The sequence below is a fragment of the Capra hircus genome, chromosome 15 (assembly GCF_001704415.2).
Source record: "Capra hircus breed San Clemente chromosome 15, ASM170441v1, whole genome shotgun sequence".
Lineage (NCBI taxonomy): Eukaryota > Metazoa > Chordata > Mammalia > Artiodactyla > Bovidae > Capra > Capra hircus.
The window spans coordinates 16,043,782-16,062,708 of NC_030822.1; the positions used below are offsets into that span (position 1 = coordinate 16,043,782).

General features: G+C 46.7%; 1 protein-coding gene across 5 annotated transcripts in view; it reads right to left on the minus strand.

Annotated features, from left to right (window-relative positions):
• Positions 1-18,927, minus strand: part of PRR5L (proline rich 5 like) — a 79,329-nt gene that overhangs the window by 34,535 nt on the left and 25,867 nt on the right. For 4 of the 5 annotated variants that reach the window (XM_018059229.1, XM_018059230.1, XM_013969814.2 and 1 more), the window contains exon 4: positions 3,520-3,568. In XM_018059229.1, coding sequence (XP_017914718.1) covers positions 3,520-3,568 — 49 coding nt within the window. Of the gene's footprint in view, positions 1-3,519; positions 3,569-4,378; positions 5,667-18,927 lie in introns of those variants that run through there. The other variant, XM_013969817.2, reaches the window with a different exon arrangement.

Genomic DNA, 18,927 nt, shown 5'->3' on the forward strand with positions numbered 1-18,927 from the left:
GGAATGCTTTTTCTGGAGCCCATCCTGACTGTCCCTCTTAAAACTACAGCTGATAACTGAGTGTGAAGGCTGAGGTTGCCTCTATCCGTCTTCCCTCCTGGATTTCCCTCTTCAGATGAAGAACTATTCTCGGCGTGGCTTTGAAACCAGCCCATTACCAAGGGTGCCTGGCAAGGGACTTTCCAAACCTGAGTCTCTCTTGAACCACCGTCACCACTTGGCCACAACCAGGGCCAAGCATTACACTGTTATTCCTGTATACTATTTTTCTTCAATCAATCCATTTTTTCGTTCTTTATTTTTAAATATATATTTTTTAATGTGGACCATTTTAAAAGTCTTTATTGAATTTATTACAATATTGCTTCTGTTTTATGCTTTGGTTTTTTGGCCCCAAGGCATGGAAGATCTTAGCCCCCTGACCAGAAGCCCATACCCCCTGCATTAGAAAGCGAAGTCTTAACCCCTGGACCACCAGGGAACTGAGGGAAGTTCCCCTCAATCCACTTTTTTAAAATATAAATATGTTTAAAAAAGAAACCATAGCAACCCCATTTACCATAAACAGAACGTAACTCAAGGATCGACTCAGTGCAAACTAAACGATGTTACGTAACTCGAAGTTCTTCTGGCTGAAGACACTAAGTGTGAAACCTGCTCTCTCTTCCTTAAACAACAAAGATCATCAAGTCTTGCAGAAGTATAACAGACACAAGGGCGCACACCAAGACTTTCCCTGGCAGGATCAGAAGTGCCAAAGGAAAATAAGGAAACACCACGAAGGCAAAGGCTGCTCCATACCATGGCATACACCTCCTCAAATCTCTCATGTATCCATGGTGGACAACCCCTTCCTCTAGCCCAAGAAAGTTTACTGGGCATCTACTATGTGCTAGGTAATTTCTAGGGACTAGAGAATCAAACACATTTTTAAAAATGGCTCTGTGCTCGCATGAGACCTAAAACCAACATTTTAACAACAAACAGTGTCTAGGATAGCCTTTGTTCCAATCTAGCACCTTAAACTAAGGAAAAACCCAGATGTGAAATCATGAAAAACTCCCAGGAGACTCAATAGTCACCAAGCAGTCTCTCTGATTAAGCTCTAGATAAAACATGACATGTGGTTACCAGCTGTTAAGTGTCTGGCACACTTTGTAAGCAGTACTAACTGCCCTCGAAACCTCAGGGCTTCCCAGATAAACAAATCCCCACCCAAAAGCCCTCCACCACTCATCCAAGGGGGAGCCCCCAAAGCCAAGCAATGACTGACACTTCAAACCTGGTTGAAACCACACAGGGAACCTTGTCTATTTTAAATGTCAATGAGGAAGGCAGCTGGGCCTGCAGGTTTCTCCAGGAGGGACTGAAAAACCACTTCTGTAGTGGTATTTAAAACTCAGTCACTAGAGACAGCCAGAGAAGAGAGTGTGGACAAGACTGACCTCTGAGTCAAGGGCAATTGAAATGATTCACATTTGTGACTAATTATCTCTTCTTTAATCTTTGTTTGTCTCTCTCCCTGGACAGGGGTTGTCTTTCAAGCTGCTGAGACTTTTGACCTGACTGAATTCTGGGCTTCTGTTGGGTCTTGCTTTGTCCAGACTTAGAATGGCCAAGTGGCTATTTTCTGGTGTGTGTGTGTGGGTGTGTGTAACAACTGCCATTTGTCATTCTTTCAAAGTGCACATAAAAGTTTAAGCTTCCTGATCTATGCAAAGAAAATGAAAGGCTGCTTGCGTTGTTATTAAAACCTACAAACTCTTTACACTGTCTGAAAAGTATGCTCACCTGGGACACAGAATAATATCACCAACCTGAAACCAATTTGTTATGGATTTTTATGTCACTTTCCCATTAAAATGGGTGGATTACACTTTAGAATAAAGAATATGTATACAGCTGATCCTTGAACAACATGGGAGGCTTTGGGGAGCCAACCCTCCACGTACTTGAAAATCTGCATATAATTTATAGTCAGTCTTCTGCTTCCCAAGATCTTTGATCTTCACAGATTCAACCAAGCATGGATCCTACAGTAAATACAGTAGTATTTACTATTAAAAAATCAACCAAACGTGTACAAGTGGACCTTTGTGATTCAAACCCATGTTGTTCAAGGGTCAACATTATATAGATATTTAATGAACACATTATTCTGTTTTACTCTGTACTAATCACTATTCGAACACTTTACAAATAATAATTAACCTTAGTCCTCACAACAGCCCTATAAGGTTACATTCTATGACCCCTGTTTTTACAGAACAAGACACTAAAATAAGAGAGGTAAAGTGGCTTCCCAAGGTCACACAACTAGAAAGTGGCCGTGCTGGGCGCTGGGCCCAGGCAGTCTGGCTCTAAGCACTCCTCTCTGCTGCCCCCCCGCCCCGGCCCCTCACACTATGTGCTGTGTGCTTTGCATGCATTATTTCATGTGGACCGAGCAGGGACCTGTAAGGTAGATCATTTTTTAAAATTCCATTTTACAGATGGGGAAACTGAGGCATAGACGGGTGAAGCAGCTTGCCCCAGACACTCAGCTCTGACTTCGTGGAAGTCACCCACTCAGTTACATGACACCTCCCCACGCCCTCCCACCACATGCCTTTGGCTGGAGTCAGGAAGCCAGCTCGTGCCAGTGGGTTAAAAACCATCTGTGACTGAAACTGGAGTCTTGAGTTCACTAGCTACATGACAACAGTGTCTAGGCAGGAGGGATGTTAGCTTGTTTGATTCAATTCTACCTTTAACAGAACAGACTGACAGGCTTAATGACAAGAAAGAACTTGACTAAAGGGACATATCATTACACTCAATTAGGTCCCATCCACTGGGTGGGACGGAATGGCAGTAGAGAAGCCGTTCTCCAAGTGTGGCTCAGGGTCCCCTGGGGGATCACCCAGACCTCTTCCACATGGTCAAAACGATTTTCTTAACAACACTAAGCTGTTATTTGCCTTGCATCCTCCGTGAGTGTACTGTGGAATTTTCCGGAGACTGTGCAATATTTTCCAGATGTGCATTATCACAATAGACTGACGATGAAGCTGATTCGAGGATCCAGTCTGCAGGCAAATTTGCAGGCATATAACACAATGCCACACTTCTGCATTTAGTTTGAAAAAGTTATTGTTCATAAAAATGTCATTAATGCTAACATGCAGTAGGTTTATCATTTGAATGAATTAAGGCACACAGTAAAGCCTCTCATGTCTAATTTCTATCATGGTGAAGATACAGTTAATCCCAATCAATGATCATTTTAAGAACATAAAGGGGTTCCTGAGACCAAAAAGCCTGAGAACTGCTGCCTGAGACTATAATCTCCAGAAAAGCAAGGACACCTGTCCTGTATGCCTCCACAGCTGCTGCACCGCAGTGCCCAGCACACAGGAGGAACTCAGGATACGTAATTTTGGATGTTGAAGGCATGTCCTGTGTACTGTATCAGTCACCCCTTAGGGTCCATGTACCCACATGCAAAATACAACCCATGCTCAGATGCACAGAACTTACCTGGAAATAGTCTGTAATGAATGATCCAAGTTCACTCTTCAGCAGCCGCCTGGAGAGAGAGAGAAACACCGTCAAGCAGTCCTTGATGTCACAGATCCTGGAGCCCAGTTCAGGGACGCACAATGAACTGGCATGCTTGCCAGCGACACAGGCGCTGAGACCAGGCCTGGGAAGGGACTGTGCTTTCCTAGGCCCTAGGAATGCCCTGCCCCAACCAAGGTTATTAGAGAATGGGGGAGGGGATGGGAATCCTAGAGGGACTTCTGCTCCTTCATTCACTTTATGGGTAAACCATCTCCAAAGGGCAGCCACAGGGGATCCTATTTCTAATAGAAGTGGAGGCAGGTCAGGGCACCTTGCCTCACATGCAGCAAAAGATATGGAAGAGGAATACCACAACTGTGTAATTAATTCCCCCATGTTTGCAGACTTCCTGGTTTAAAATGCATTTTGCATACATTCTTCATCCAAGTATTGGAAAGTATGTGTGTGTGGGGAGCAATCATTACCCCTCATGTATAAATAAAGAAATTGAGGCACAGAGAGGTCTCCCAAATAAGTCAGTGGCATAGTTAACATTCAAACTTCTTCTGCAAATTCAACATTTTTGCATAACTCTACCCTGTCTTGCCTCGAAAATTCATGGAAGAATATATTCAGGTACCATAGTTTCGGTGGTCTCACTGCCCATCCCCGAGCAGCTGAAAAGTCCTTCAGAGGAGAACGGGTTTATTTTATTTATCCAGCACCAACATTCATTCAGCTGCCCTTTATGTGCCAGACATTGTTCTAGCACCAGGCGAGAAGAGAACAAGACGAGAGCAAGGACAGGCAAGGTTTCTGTTCTCAAGGAGCTTACATCTTTGCAGGGAGGGTTATGAAGAAACAGTAGGTTAATCAATACACTCCCAAGATAAGTTCAAAGAGCCTTAAGAGCTACAAAAAAGAAAAAAGAAAATGAAAAACGGGGGTATTGGCACCAGACCTCCTTCTCCCTCAGACAAATCATGCGACCATTGCTACTGCTCTTTCTTTAATTTAACCCAAACAAGGTGAGGAAGCTGAAGCCAAGAATCCAGTGAGTTCCCTAGAGAAGAAAGCCTTCAGAACGTCCAATGACTTTATTTATGCATCCCATCAGCCACGGTTACTAAGGAGCAAACATTCAAACTTCTGACCACACCAACTAGGTTTTAACTCCTCAAAACAACGCGTTCCCACGTATCGGATAAACAGGAAGTTGTTAGCGCAAGATGTCACAAGGTGCAGAAGATAGACACAACAAGATTGGGTCACAAGAAGAAACATCCATGACCTAAACTTTTGTACCATGAAGAACACTGGAATGCTGAAAACCCACACTGAGCAAGGAAAAGACCTTCTTTTTCCTAGGACTGAAGATGTGTCTGTGGTAGACACTGCATTTTCTGATCCAAGAGATCAGAAGGCCACCCCACCCAGAGAACCTAAGGTTCACCAACATGTGGGCAGGTTTGCCCGAGCCAGGGAAGTCTTCCTCGGTCACCAGGCCAAGATCTTGCAGGTGGCTCCCAGCTGGTCTTCGAGGCTAGAGGCTTCTCTCAGATCGGACACGGAAATCAAGTGGGCGGTTCCAGGGGGAGGCCCTGGGACAGGAAGAGGCAGGGAAGCTGCTTCCGGCTGCTGGCTCCCAACAAGGTCTTCATGGCCACTGGGAAGTCTCAAAACCACAGGTGAAGGAGCCAAGCTTCATCAAAAAGTGGGGGAAACAAGTCCCCATAGTCAGTTACTACTAACAGAGCTGCTCAAGTGTATCTTCGGGGCCCACAGTGTGGAGGGGTCAACACGGTTCTGAGACTAAATTGTGTGCTATGGAATTGGTGTCCCAAGGAAGCCACACTGGGAGAACACTGTGCTCATGCAGACGCTTCAGGTAAAATCGAAAAAGAGAGTTCAGCAGTAAGAGTAGGCCTTCAAAGTCAAGAGCTATGGAAACCTCCTGGAGCATGGCAGGGGCGTAATCACTGTTGACTGGGACTGGACGTGACTAAGCAGGTGATTATTGCCCAGGGATTTTCACAGTGGCACCCTGGGAGCATCGTGATGCTACCCAACCGAGGACTTCAAGACATCTCCTCCCCTGCCAGTGACAGGAATGGCACAACACCCTAAGGTTTCAGCCAGGGCTCCATCAAGCCATGGCCAACGTCAGAGTTCCACAGAGCATTACAAGAACACAAAGCTTGAGATAGAAACCAGCTCATAAAGGCGCAGAGATTAAAGTGTGAACTTGTTGCAACTGCCAAGACGAAGGTATAGCAAAAAGGACTCAGAAGCTAGCAGCAGCCATGCCAGGGCAGCAAGATGCCAGGATATGAATAAAGAAGCAGAATATAAACAGGTGCTCCCACCACACTGATGAGGGTGGTCCTCAGTTCTTTACTGAAGCGGGAGCAGACACAGGTGTGGAAATCCGCTTTCCATACATTAAACGTAGTGGACTATAACCAGGTCTTATAAAAGAACCGTGCAATTGTCCTTTTATCAAATCCCAAGTTCAAAACCCTCTCCACGAGGTATTTTTATTACAGTTACCAGAACAGAACGGACCTTACCTGATCATTTAAATCAACATTCGACTGGCCTGGGTGGGTAAATCAGCAAGCTATCTGTCCCTTACAAAATCTTGTCTTATTTCTGTCTCCACATGTTACTGGTTAGACAAGGTCAATGCATATATGTAGAAGGTTTTGTTGCAATGAAATATAGGGATTAACATAAATGGCACCAATAAAGTGCTCATAAAAACTTGGTTCACTCATACAATGAAGTTCTAAGTAATCATAAAAAAAAAACCAAAAGGAAATAAAGTGCTCTTAATGATAATATGAAGATGCCTACATTACGTTAAGTTTTTTTTAAGTAAAAAACTTAAAAAAAATTATACATACTGTTGCAGAACATATCGTTTCTTATTTACACAATATCAACAAATTCATCTATCAAATCTGCTCTAACTTGCTGTTCTATCACAACTATATGGTTTGGTGTCCAAGTGGCCCTTTGAACTAAAATACACGGTACCTTGGGGCTTCCCAGGTGGCACTAGTGGTAAAGAACCTGCCTGCCCATGCAGGAGACGTAAAAGACACAGGTTTGATCACTGAGTTGGGAAGATCCCCTGGAGGAGGGGACGGCAACCCACTCCAGAATTCTTGCCTGGAGAATCCCATGAACAGAGGAGCCTGGCAGGTTACAGCTCATGGGGTCACACAGCTGGACACAAATGAAGCGACTTAGCGTGCACACACACACACACACACACACACACACACACACACACAGTACCTTAATTTTTAAACAGGCAAAACACACATGCATTTTCAAAATTATCTGTAAATGCACTGTAAATGTCTTCTCCCCTCTCTCTCTCCCAAAAGAAGGCTACAGAAGGTTGAAGCTGTTACTGGAAATTGTCGGGCTACAAAACACTTCGCTGGGGCTTCCCAGGCGGCTCAGTGGTAGAGAATCTGCCTGCAGTGCAGGAGTCACAGGAGACACAGGTCCATTCCCTGGGTTAAGAAGATCCCCTGGAGGTGGGCTTGGCAACTCACTCCAGTATTCTTGCCTGGAGAATCCCCATGGACACAGGAGGCTACAGAAGGTTGAAGGGGAGGCAGGTGGGAGGCGGGGTTCAGGATGGGGGACATATGTATACCCGTGGCTGATTCATGTCGATGTATGGCAAAAACCACCACAGTATTATAAAGTAATTAGCCTCCAATTAAAATAAATATATTAATTTAAAAAAAAAGGTTGAAGCTGTTACTAGAGATTAAGTCGGGCAACAAAGCACTTCAGCAAACTTTATTCCTTGAAGTTGGGAGATGAAGTGCTATAGACACCAAATCACCTCATCAGACCCCAGTTTGTGGGCCTCATATAAAGTGTCAAGTAAGTATCCCCAGCTGCTTTTCCGTAAGTATTCCTTCTGTATGTATAAAGGAACTCTGGAAGAATAGCCAATAAACGACTATAATAAAAGTGATCTTTGGCAGGGGCGTAGGAGCTGGGTTTCTGGAGTACAGGGAAGGGAGATTCCTTAGATATTTAAAATCTGGGAGTACATGGTGAACACGTCCTACTCAAAAGCCCAGAAACGATGGTTTCTAATTAACGATCACCACCACCAAGGTTACCAGCGGATGGCTCGAGGCCGAGAAGGAATTGTGGGAATGTGTTCCCACATCAAGTACCGTATCAGGAAGCGGACTGACCTCAGGGAACAGAATCCCACAAGGCCTGAGAATCTGCCAGTGCACACCCACCCCAGGGTGGGTAACTCGAGAGCTTAACACAGAGAGCTCGGGGTAAGGTGAGGTCAGAGCTTGCTGGCCAAGCTGAGAGCAGTCAGCCGCTGAGTCAGTGTGGGATCCGCCATTGATTTGTATACTCTGTGTGTTTGCTCTGCTTGCACTTAGTTTACAAGGAAAGTGCACTTCTGAAAAACTCTACCCTGGCCTTAGCTGAAGTGAGAGAAAGGGATTTTCTGCCTCTCGGTCTTGAGGAGTCATCTCAAGGGGAACTTGGCAGTAGCTTCTCCACCAAAACAGGAACAGGGGCCTGACAGAGCATCGGGACCCCAGGAGTTAATTCCACCAAGTCACAAGCCTTTTCTGAAAACCTACTGTGTGTCAGAAACAGTGTGAGGTGCTAGGAGAGGAGGACAGAAGAGCTCAGACCATGATTCCTCCCCGTCGGGACCACTCCCTCAGGAGACAGGGTACCATCTTGTCCCCAAATGGAAAGCATCAAGACATTAGGGATGCACAGATCCATATCCACAGAGGGATCACTCAACTCTACAATCTTCCTCACTAAGTTTTCCACTTTAGCTTGTAAAGTACAAGAAAGAAGAGAAAAGCAGAAGACAGGATTAAAGAGCCTGTGCTTTGTGGTCCCCTCCATACAGAAGAGATGGCAAACCTGGTTCCCAAAACCCTGGATGCATGTTTCTCCTGGGCACAGAGGCACAGAAGTCAGCAGCCTCCCTTCCTCTTTTTCCATCCTTTTCTACAGTTTCTTCCCAGGAAACAGGAAAGTAATTACATATTGGAGCAATTAATAATAATGAATAAAAAACCAATTGCTCCTAGGAAGAAGCCTGACTTTTTTTTTTCCCAATTAAAGTTTACTGAGCACTTATTAAGTGCCAGGTGCCACTGTCAATAATGTACATGTGTTTCCTCATTTAAGCCTCAAACAAAACTGTTAGGTGATAGTGATATTTCTGTTTTTTAGACACAAGAAAACGGAACCTCAGAGGTTACTGAGGAGGGTGTGCAGTGGGCTTAGGATAGAGAGGAGAAGAGTTTCATTAAGAGTGCAGTTTCATTAAGACCTGGGTCTGAACCCTGTGGTTAGCAATATCTTTTACAAGTTAACTTACAAGTTAATCCCTTGTACCTGTTTCCTCAACTGGAATTTGGGGATAATAAAGCTACCCACTCCACAGAATTACTGCAAGGCTAAATTAGTTAATCTTTGAATGGTGAATTTATAGAACAGTGCCTGGCATACCACAAAGCTTGGCAAGTGTCACCACCACCATCACCCCCATCACCAATGTCACCACGATCACCATCATCACCACCATCATTACGAGCACCACCACCACCATCACCACCATCACCACACCACATCACCACCACCACCATCGCCAACACCAACACCATCACCAACACCACCATCACCCTCATCACCAATGTCACCACTATCACCATCACCACCACCATCATTACGAGCACCACCACCACCATCACCCCATCACCAATGTCACCATGAACACCATCACCACCACCACCATCACCAACACTACCATCACCCCATCACCAATGTCACCACGAACACCATCATCACCACCATCATTACGAGCACCACCACCACTATCACCACACCACATCACCACCACCACCATCACCACCACCACCATCACCAACACCAACACCATCACCACCACCACCATCACCCCATCACCAATGTCACCATGAACACCATCACCACCACCACCATCACCAACACCAACACCATCACCAACACCACCATCACCCCATCACCAATGTCACCACGAACACCATCACCACCACCACCATCACCAACACTACCATCACCCCCATCACCAATGTCACCACGATCACCATCATCACCACCATCATTACGAGCACCACCACCACCATCACCACACCACATCACCACCACCACCATCACCACCACCACCATCACCAACACCAACACCATCACCACCATCACCCCATCACCAATGTCACCATGAACACCATCACCACCACCACCATCACCAACACCAACACCATCACCAACACCACCATCACCCCATCACCAATGTCACCATGAACATGAACACCATCACCACCACCACCATCACCAACACTACCATCACCCCCATCACCAATGTCACCACGATCACCATCATCACCACCATCCTTACGAGCACCACCACCACAATCACCACCATCACCACCATCACTACACCACATCACCACCACCACCATCACCAACACCAACACCATCACCAACACCACCATCACCCCATCACCAATGTCACCATGAACACCATCACCACCACCATCACCAACACCAACACCATCACCAACACCACCATCACCCCATCACCAATGTCACCATGAACATGAACACCATCACCACCACCACCATCACCAACACTATCATCACCCCCATCACCAATGTCACCACGATCACCATCATCACCACCATCATTACGAGCACCACCACCACAATCACCACCATCACCACCATCACTATACCACATCACCACCACCACCATCACCAACACCACCATCGCCAACACCAACACGATCACCAACACCACCATCACCCTCATCACCAATGTCACCACAATCACCATCACCACCACCATCATTACGAGCACCACCACCACCATCACCAACACCACCATCACCCCCATCACCATGAACACCATCACCACCACCACCATCACCAACACTACCATCACCCCCATCACCAATGTCACCACGAACACCATCACCACCACCATCATTACAAGCACCACCATCACCACACTATCACCATACCACATCACCACCACCACCACCACCACCACCATCACCATCACCACCACCACCACCACCACACCACATCACCACCATCACCATCACCACTCATTACGAGCACCACCAGCACCATCACTACCCCCGCATCATCACCACCACCACCCCTCCATTACTATCACCACCGCAATCATCACCATCACCACCACCAGCAGCCAGTGAGCTAGAACGAGAAGGAAGTGGGGACTTGAGAGTAATGGGAAGTGAATGTTTCTGTGGGACTCAACCCAAAAGGGAAACAGGGCATGAAGTTCAGTCAGAAGCCAAAAGGGCCATAACAAGGAGAAATGGGGAACCACTCACTCCCTGATCTGTGATATCTCACCCTCTCACCCTCCAGGCTGACCGGGTGAGAAAACACCCCAGATGACAGAATTTCCTGTTATTACACAGGCCTGCCATCTCACCCCACACCATCTTGTCAACTCAACTTCCCACTTCTGTGGGCTCGACGGTAAATGAGGCACAGGAGCTGGATTCTAGCCAGCTGAGAGGCAGAGGGATGACCGAGTGGCAGGCAGGGCAGGAAGTGGAAGAAATGACGCAGAGAAACCACCTTTGATATGAGCCACAATCTCCCCTGAGCACAAGCCCCAAAGTAGCAGAATTCCAGAGGATGACGAAACAGCTTAGAGAGAGGTGCCTTGGGGCTAAAGTCTAGCCAGCACGACTGGGGAAACCGTTTATCAGTTGCGTAGTATTTCTGTGCCACATGACAATCGGCGGCTGCCCCAGGCCCCTTGGCAGGATCTGGCCAGACACCCTCAGGGTCCAGGAACAGAGGGGACCTTACAGGATCCTGATCCTAAGCTAGTCAGTGCCTCTCCGATTTGATCATTAAATTCTCCCAAGATCACCCACCTCGCATCTACAGCAGGGTGTGTTTCAAGGCAGCGGCATCCTTTAAGCAGGAAAACATGGAAATGACCTTTCCTTGCAGGCCCCCATTCTAAAAGGGCCCATCAGAGATCGTGCGCATGACTCAGATAAAACGTTAGGACTCTCACACCTCTTTATATTCTGCACCGCATGGGTGGCAGTGGGGAGAGTGAAAAAGATGGAGAGAGCTGACAGCGAGGATTTCCAGAGCTACACATTATGTCGCTCGTACTGTGCTTAAGCAACTGGCACAAAGCATCTGGAATTCTCCAGTAGCCTTTAAACTAGGAATTTATCCTTGATTTGAAGACAAGGAGACTTGACACTCATAGCCTTGCCTGAGGCCATACACACCAGCAAATCCCAACTCAAACAGAGGCCCACCTGAACATCAGGCAGTGGTACCCGCCCCCACACCCACAGGGGCAGGCAGAAAAGGTGAGTGAGGGACACAGACGGACACCAACAGCAGAGCTGCAGCACACTCTGCAGAAGCCAGCAGCCAGATCTCGGTCCCGCCGACCAGTTGACCAGCTCCAAGTCCAGCGCTGCCCAGTGTAAACTTTCCAGAGAGCCCTGGGTTTTCAGGGCAGATGTCCAGATGCTGTGCAGGCCAGCCACCGCATGGGCTGGCCCTGGAGGTTTCTCAGGAGCTCCTTCCCTCAAATTACTCTTCCTGCCCCCAAAGATAAGGCTCTTTCTCAACCAGAGCAGACACACGGTGTCAAATCTGAGCGACCTGGGCCAGAAAGAGATCTTGCCTGAAGGGCTCTCAAACGAAGGTTCTCAGAAGACAATGCCCCAACCATTTGATGATCTGTTCATGAACCTCTGTCCAGGGGCATCAGGCTTAAATCTGGACAATGCCCATCATGTGCCTCTTGGAGCCCACTTACCATTTTTTGGTTGTTGTTGTCCTTATTTTTCTGTTTGTTTTTAAATTTTATTTACCTATATATTTATTTGGCTGCGTAGAGTATTAGCTGCTACAGGCAGGAGCTTTTGGTGCAGCCTGGGTTCAGTAGCTGCTACAAGTGGGCACATGGGATCTTAGTTCCCCGACCAGGAATCAAACCCACATCTTCTGCACTGGAAGGTGAATTCTTAACCACTGGATCACCAGGGAAGTCCCTCACTGACTGTTTGCTAAGGAATATGGGAAGATCAAGCCCAAGTCAGCTGCTACCTAGCTCTGCAAACTCTGGGCCAGTTATCCCACCTCTCTGTGCCTCTATTTCCTCATCTGTAAAAGGAAAATACAGCAGCACTCAGATCACAAGAGTGTGGTGAGTTTTACCGTTAACACACAGAGCCTGGCACGCACTAAATCAATGTTCTACTTAAGTCTGCAATATGTCACGGAATCTTCACTCAGACCGGTCCCCTCTGCCAGCCTGTGGGCTCCATCTGGGTTCTCTTCTTCTCCCCTCCCAGCTCTTGCCCCAGCTGCAGGTCTCAGTTGGGTCAACAGATTCCTCCCAGGGCTGGACCCAGCTGAGGTGGAGCTCCGCTCTGGGAATTGGGCGGCCAGCTGACTCAGAACAAGGACGTTTCAACTCCAACCTGTCAGCGATGGAGCTCAGTTCTTGGAACCTCCTCTTTCCTTGAAAATCTCTGGGGTTTCCTTCACGATGCCTCCCTCCCAACAAGAACAGAAGCAGGGTGGTTGGAGAGAGAAGGAAAATGTGAGTTTCCTGCCTTAGGCCAGCTGCAGATAACTCATCTCTGGTTTCCGGAAACCTCCATCTGTGAGCATTTATTTCTGCTGAAGAAAAAAAAAATCTCCCCAGGAAGAAGGAGGGGTGAAAAGGTATGGAGAGACGGGTGGCAAGATTTTTCTCTCCTCACGTGCCCTTTCTACCTGACTCTCACCTACCCCATCCTACAGATTTCAACAGGGTGCCCTCTCCCAGATCTAATGGTGCCCACTCCCCACCTCACACTCTGGATTCTCCCACCACCTGACTTAAAATATCGCTTGAGAGCTGCTGATTCAGTTCCTTCATCTCAATCTGTGGTACGTTCCCTAAGAGCAAGAATTACCCACCTCAACGGCTGCCCCAGGATCTGGCAGACAGTCCACAAATATTCACTGATGAAATGAAGGAAAGCATCAATGACCCCTCTCTCTATGTCTATCCCCCAACCTCCCACCAACCGCAAACTGAAAGCATTTTTAAGAACCTACTTGCATAGATTCCTAAGGACCAGGACACATAAACACTAGCTTTCTCACACTTTCCTAAGTTTACAATCTGTGGACTAGTTACTGAAAAGAATGTTTTAGCAGGAGCATGCTTCCGTGTCTTAGTTTGGCCATTCTTTTTTCCTGGGAAAACTCCTGAGACCCAAACCTCTAACCCAGACTTGTCCCCACTGTTAAAATGAAGCCACATTAGGATGGAGGCTGGAGAGGGGCACTCAAAACCACACTGATGCCCCATAGAGAATTTAACCCAAGAACATACTCAGGTCCAGCCCAAGCCAGGGCAGACAGAATTGTAGGTTGTGATAACAAGGGTTTCACTAGACTATGTTTATTCTGAGGGGCCATTTTCTAAGGCAGTTTCAACAGAAAATAATCTGATTCAGTCTTCACATTGACAGACCATGAGCCCTGGCTTTAATTTAGGGAAAATTTGCCACTTTATTGAGGTGGCCACCTGATGTAAAGAGCTGATTCACTGGGGAAAAAAAACAACTAAATGCTGGGAAAGACTGGAGGCAGGAGGAGAAGGGGGCTACAGAGGATGTGATGGTTGGATGGCATCACTGACTTAGTGGACATGAGTTCAAGCTAACTCCAGAAGACAGAAAGACAAGGAAGCCTGGAGTGCCGCAGTCCATGGAATTGCAAAGACTTGGACACAACTTAGTGACTGAACAACAATTCCTAATGAATTTGGTCTTAAAAGTTCTCCACATCCTTCTCTTGATCTAATGATCTATTTTAGAACCTGACCATCCTTAGTCCAGAGTTCTTCCTCAGAACTACCCCACAGTCCATCTGCCAACGTTTAAACTGGAGTTCATTTTTTAGACATGGAGACATGTCTTAGAAAAAAACACCAATCACTTGTAACAACTGCGTTTCGGGACACAGTTATATAAAACTTACCTTTTTGGTGATCCTTTGCATTGGCTAATATTTACATGAATTCACGTTTCCCGGGGAACACACTAACTCCACAATTAGGAAGATGGCCAGGGCTGGCTGGGGTAACCTGGGAAAGCTGATTTAGGTTTTGACACTGGACTTGGATAATCCATCAAAGTTTATTACTGTTTGGCTGGAGTAGAATGAAGAACTGAGAGTCATTTCCTCTTGGTCTTTCCTCTGCAGAAAGGAGAAACAGCTGGCTCTCCTTGTAAGAACTTAGCCTCACCCTCACTCCCAGGCCAGCACATTCTTGGAGGGGCCTGGCCTGGATCTTTCTAGTTCAAAGTCAGCTCACCTCATCCAAACAATAAGAGAACTCGTTATACAGTACAATTGGTCACACTGCCCTGTGCTTGCATGCAAGGTACTCAGCCAGCATTTATCACTTTATTATTGCTAAATTTTCACAATACGAATAATAATGGCTAACATCTATTAGACACCAGCTCTTGTCCTAGTAACACTTTTGGCATTATCCCTGACCTCCCAATCACTATGATTCTGATGTCGTTTTCCTCATTTCGTAAAACAAAGAGCAGAGACTTGGGTAAGCCATGGTCACATAGCTGGTCTAATCTTCATCCCTTACCAAGAGCTACTCTCTGAAGTTAAACAGTTCTCTGGAATCTGGCAGGGATCTTCCTGCACATAGAACTGTCATAACTGATTGAATAATGGGGTTGAGAGTAACAGCCTTCTTTCCCTCCACATCTTCCTCCCTCATCCCTACTGCCTCTGCCCCTCATCCCACCTGGTGGGGTCTCAATGCTGGTGAGATGGCACTTGCATTCTGCGAACAGGTCTTCTTAGAGAAAAGAGAGAGAGAGAAGAAAAACCAAAACCTGTCTGTCTGAATGTAACCAGAGACTAGCAAGCCTGTTTGGTGTTTTAATTCCTGAAATAAAGGCAGCTGTGTTTATTTCCATGTTGCCTCTTGCAGACAAGGGTTCACTTATTTAACTAGGGACAACCAGGTCCTACAAAGTCTGGGATGCATTTCATGTTCTCAGGTATACTCTGAGTGTCTGTGCTGGGAAACCCCACATCCATCCTAATGACCAGCCTCAAGAAGGACAGAGGGTAGATGGTCCAGAGCATGGTCATTGGAACTCTGGTTTTTGACAGCTCTGATGTATTCTGGGCCCAATTCACATCCGGGCAATTAGCTTCAAACCTCAACCATATGTGTTTCTCATCATCCTCAAAACAGACAGGAATATCCAACACCTAACACTAAACTCAGTACTGGAAAGGAGCACTGGGGGAGTGTTGTGGTCCTCGGAGGGTGTTAAGAATCAAAGCTCATGGTGAGAGATGGGGCCTTGGAGGCCTTGGGAATGGAACCATGGCACAAAGAAAGATCAAGACCACTGGCTTAACCCTTCTTCCAGCTAAAACCTCTCTCTGACACTGTCATGCAGTGCAAAGAACACAGGTTTCACTGCAGGCTGACTTGTGTCTCCACCCCCCTCAACCCCCCAAATTCATATGTTGAAGCCCTATGCCCACAGTGTGCTAGTATTTGGAGATGAGGCCTTTGGGAAATAATTAGAGTTTGACGAGGTGATACAGGTAGGGCCCTCAACACTCATGCTGGGATTAGCATCCCTACAAGAACAGACACCAGAGCATGCCCTCTCCTCCGTGCACACAGAGGGGCTGCGCCAGGACACAGCAGGAGGGCAGCCAGGGAGAGAGCTCTCACCAGGAGCTCAGTCTGCCAGCACCTTGACCTTGGACTTCCCAGCTTCCAGATCAGTGAGAAAGAAACATCTATTGCTTAAGTCACCCAGTCTATGGTGTTTGTACGGCAACCCGAACAAACTAACACAGGTGTCTAAATCAGACAAGGATTCATTCTTGTTTGTTTTTAATTTTTAATTGGAGGGTAATTGCTTTACAATATTGTATTTGTTTCTGCCACAGAACAACATGAATCAGCCATAAGTATACATATATCCCCTCCCTCCTGAACCTCCCTCCCACACCCGCACCCCAGCCCATAGGTTTGTCACAGAGCTCCCTGTTATACAGCAACTTCCCACTAGCTCTTTATTTCACACCTGGTGGTGTATATATATGTCAGTGCTATTCTCTCAGTTCGTCCCACTCTCTCATTCCCCACTGTGTCCACAAGTCCATCCCCTATGTCTGCGTCTACATTCCTGCCCTGCAAATAGGTTCCTCAGGAAAAGGTTCACATTCTGACTCCGCTTGTGACCTTGGACAAGCTATTGTGTTTCTCTTGCCCATCATTTTGTGGGCAGACTACACACTGAGAACAATGGTTCTCTGACAGCTCTGTGAGGTGGGTTGAGTGTGGTGGAGGTGAAAGGCACCCAGCACTTTTCCTGGCACCTCCATCCATGTCAGCGCCCTTTCCCCCAGCTCAAGGGTCCTTAGTGCTAGAATCTGGGATGCACCATTCCCATCAGCCTCCCATGCATGTTCTGGCTGATCTCACAAATGGGCACCTCCTTGGTCAAGTTCAGCCCACAGATGTGTTTTGTTTGCCCTGTACTGATGTTTGGGGACATCTGGATCATTTATCAACATTTAAATGATATAAAATTTCACATAAAGATCTCAGTCTCTGGTCTTCTTGAGAAATAAGATGTCATGACACTGGACCTGCATTCTTCCAGCAGGGAGGGGAGTGGGATCCCCTCGGGCAGACGGTTAGCCCTCATCTGCATCCACCAGGCTGGCTTCACCCACTTGGACCTGCTGGCACCTGCAGGCCTCTCAGTGAGTGGCCCATGGGTTAACCGGGCTGGTGCAATCCGGCGTGACCCGTACTTTTCCTAACTGCCCACAAACAATGGTTTTTAAGTACAATTTCAGGATCTCTCCCCTGATACAAGGAACAATTAGCACGTTCCTGAGTCACTGCTTTATTTATTTATGTATCTATTGTGAGCTAAGGAACATTCATAGAGAGGCGGAGATCTTAGTTCTTAGAGTGAAACTCAGCTTTTGCAGCCGGGGGGTTGGCTGACCCAGCTTTGCTCCCGTCACTCAACTTCTTGGGGCCTCAGTTTTCTCCTCTGTAAAAAGGGGGCCCTGGGTGAGATGATCCCTATTGTGTCTTTCCATATTTGTGTAATTCTTATGTGAAATTCAAGCACATGGCTAGAAATTTAAGACAACTCTCTTTATTTCTGAGCTCTAAAGGTTTTCATGAAAGCAGAGGTCTTAAAACACTTCACTGACCCTTAATACAGGTCTTAACTAAATGTAAACAGGACTCGAATAATGGCCTTGTTTAATGTTCTGCCCACTCCAGGCTTGGGTCTTTAGCCTTGATGTTCTGCACTTAACACACCCAAGAGGAATGAACACCAGCCCATTAAGAGTTGATGTCCAACTTCCTGTCCCCAGGAGATCCTGGGGCACTGGGCCATGCTTGCTTCTCTGCCCTCATTTTACCAACACACAAATCCAACCACACCACCACCCAATCCCCGGTGCTCTGGGCAAGTGGGCTTACTTTCAGTTCCGTGCTCAGGTCCGTTGCTACCACAGGACCTTTGCACCTGCAATTGCCACTACCTGGAGCCCTCTTCATTGAGTTAATATCCACTGATCCGTCAGATGACAGCGCAAGCATCACATCACCATCCCTGGCCTCCTTGGCAAAACCGAGTCCTACTAACGCCAGCTCTCATCATGTCAACTGTGTTGTGGTAGCTGTCACAGACACGTTATTATTAATACATTTTACATGTGTGATCAGCTGGCTAACGATTATTGCCCCAACTGAACATATTGGAAATTCCAGGAAAAGCAGTGTCTACATCTATCTTTGTTCATTATTGTGTTTCCAGTGCCTGGCTAATGGGGAGGCACTGAAACATTTCATGTATGGATGAATGAACGAGTACTGGACACTACTGGGAAGATTCTGGAAGACAAACTCTTCAAGGACCATATCTTATCGAGAGTTTTATCACGAAAACCTAATAGCAATGACGGTGACAATGATGGTAAGAGCTCCAAGTAAGTACCAGCTCTGTTCTTATAGACTATTTATGCAGTAACTCAATACCTCACAAGAATCTTATGGAAGTAGGCACATTTCCTATTCCTATTTCACGTAAGAGGAAGCCAAGACACAAAGAGGTTGGTAAAACCTCTTAGTAAAAGAAGAACAGCTATAAAATCCTAAGTAGTGTAGTCCCAACCACTAGACCATCCTGCCTAAATATGGTCAATGAGGCATAA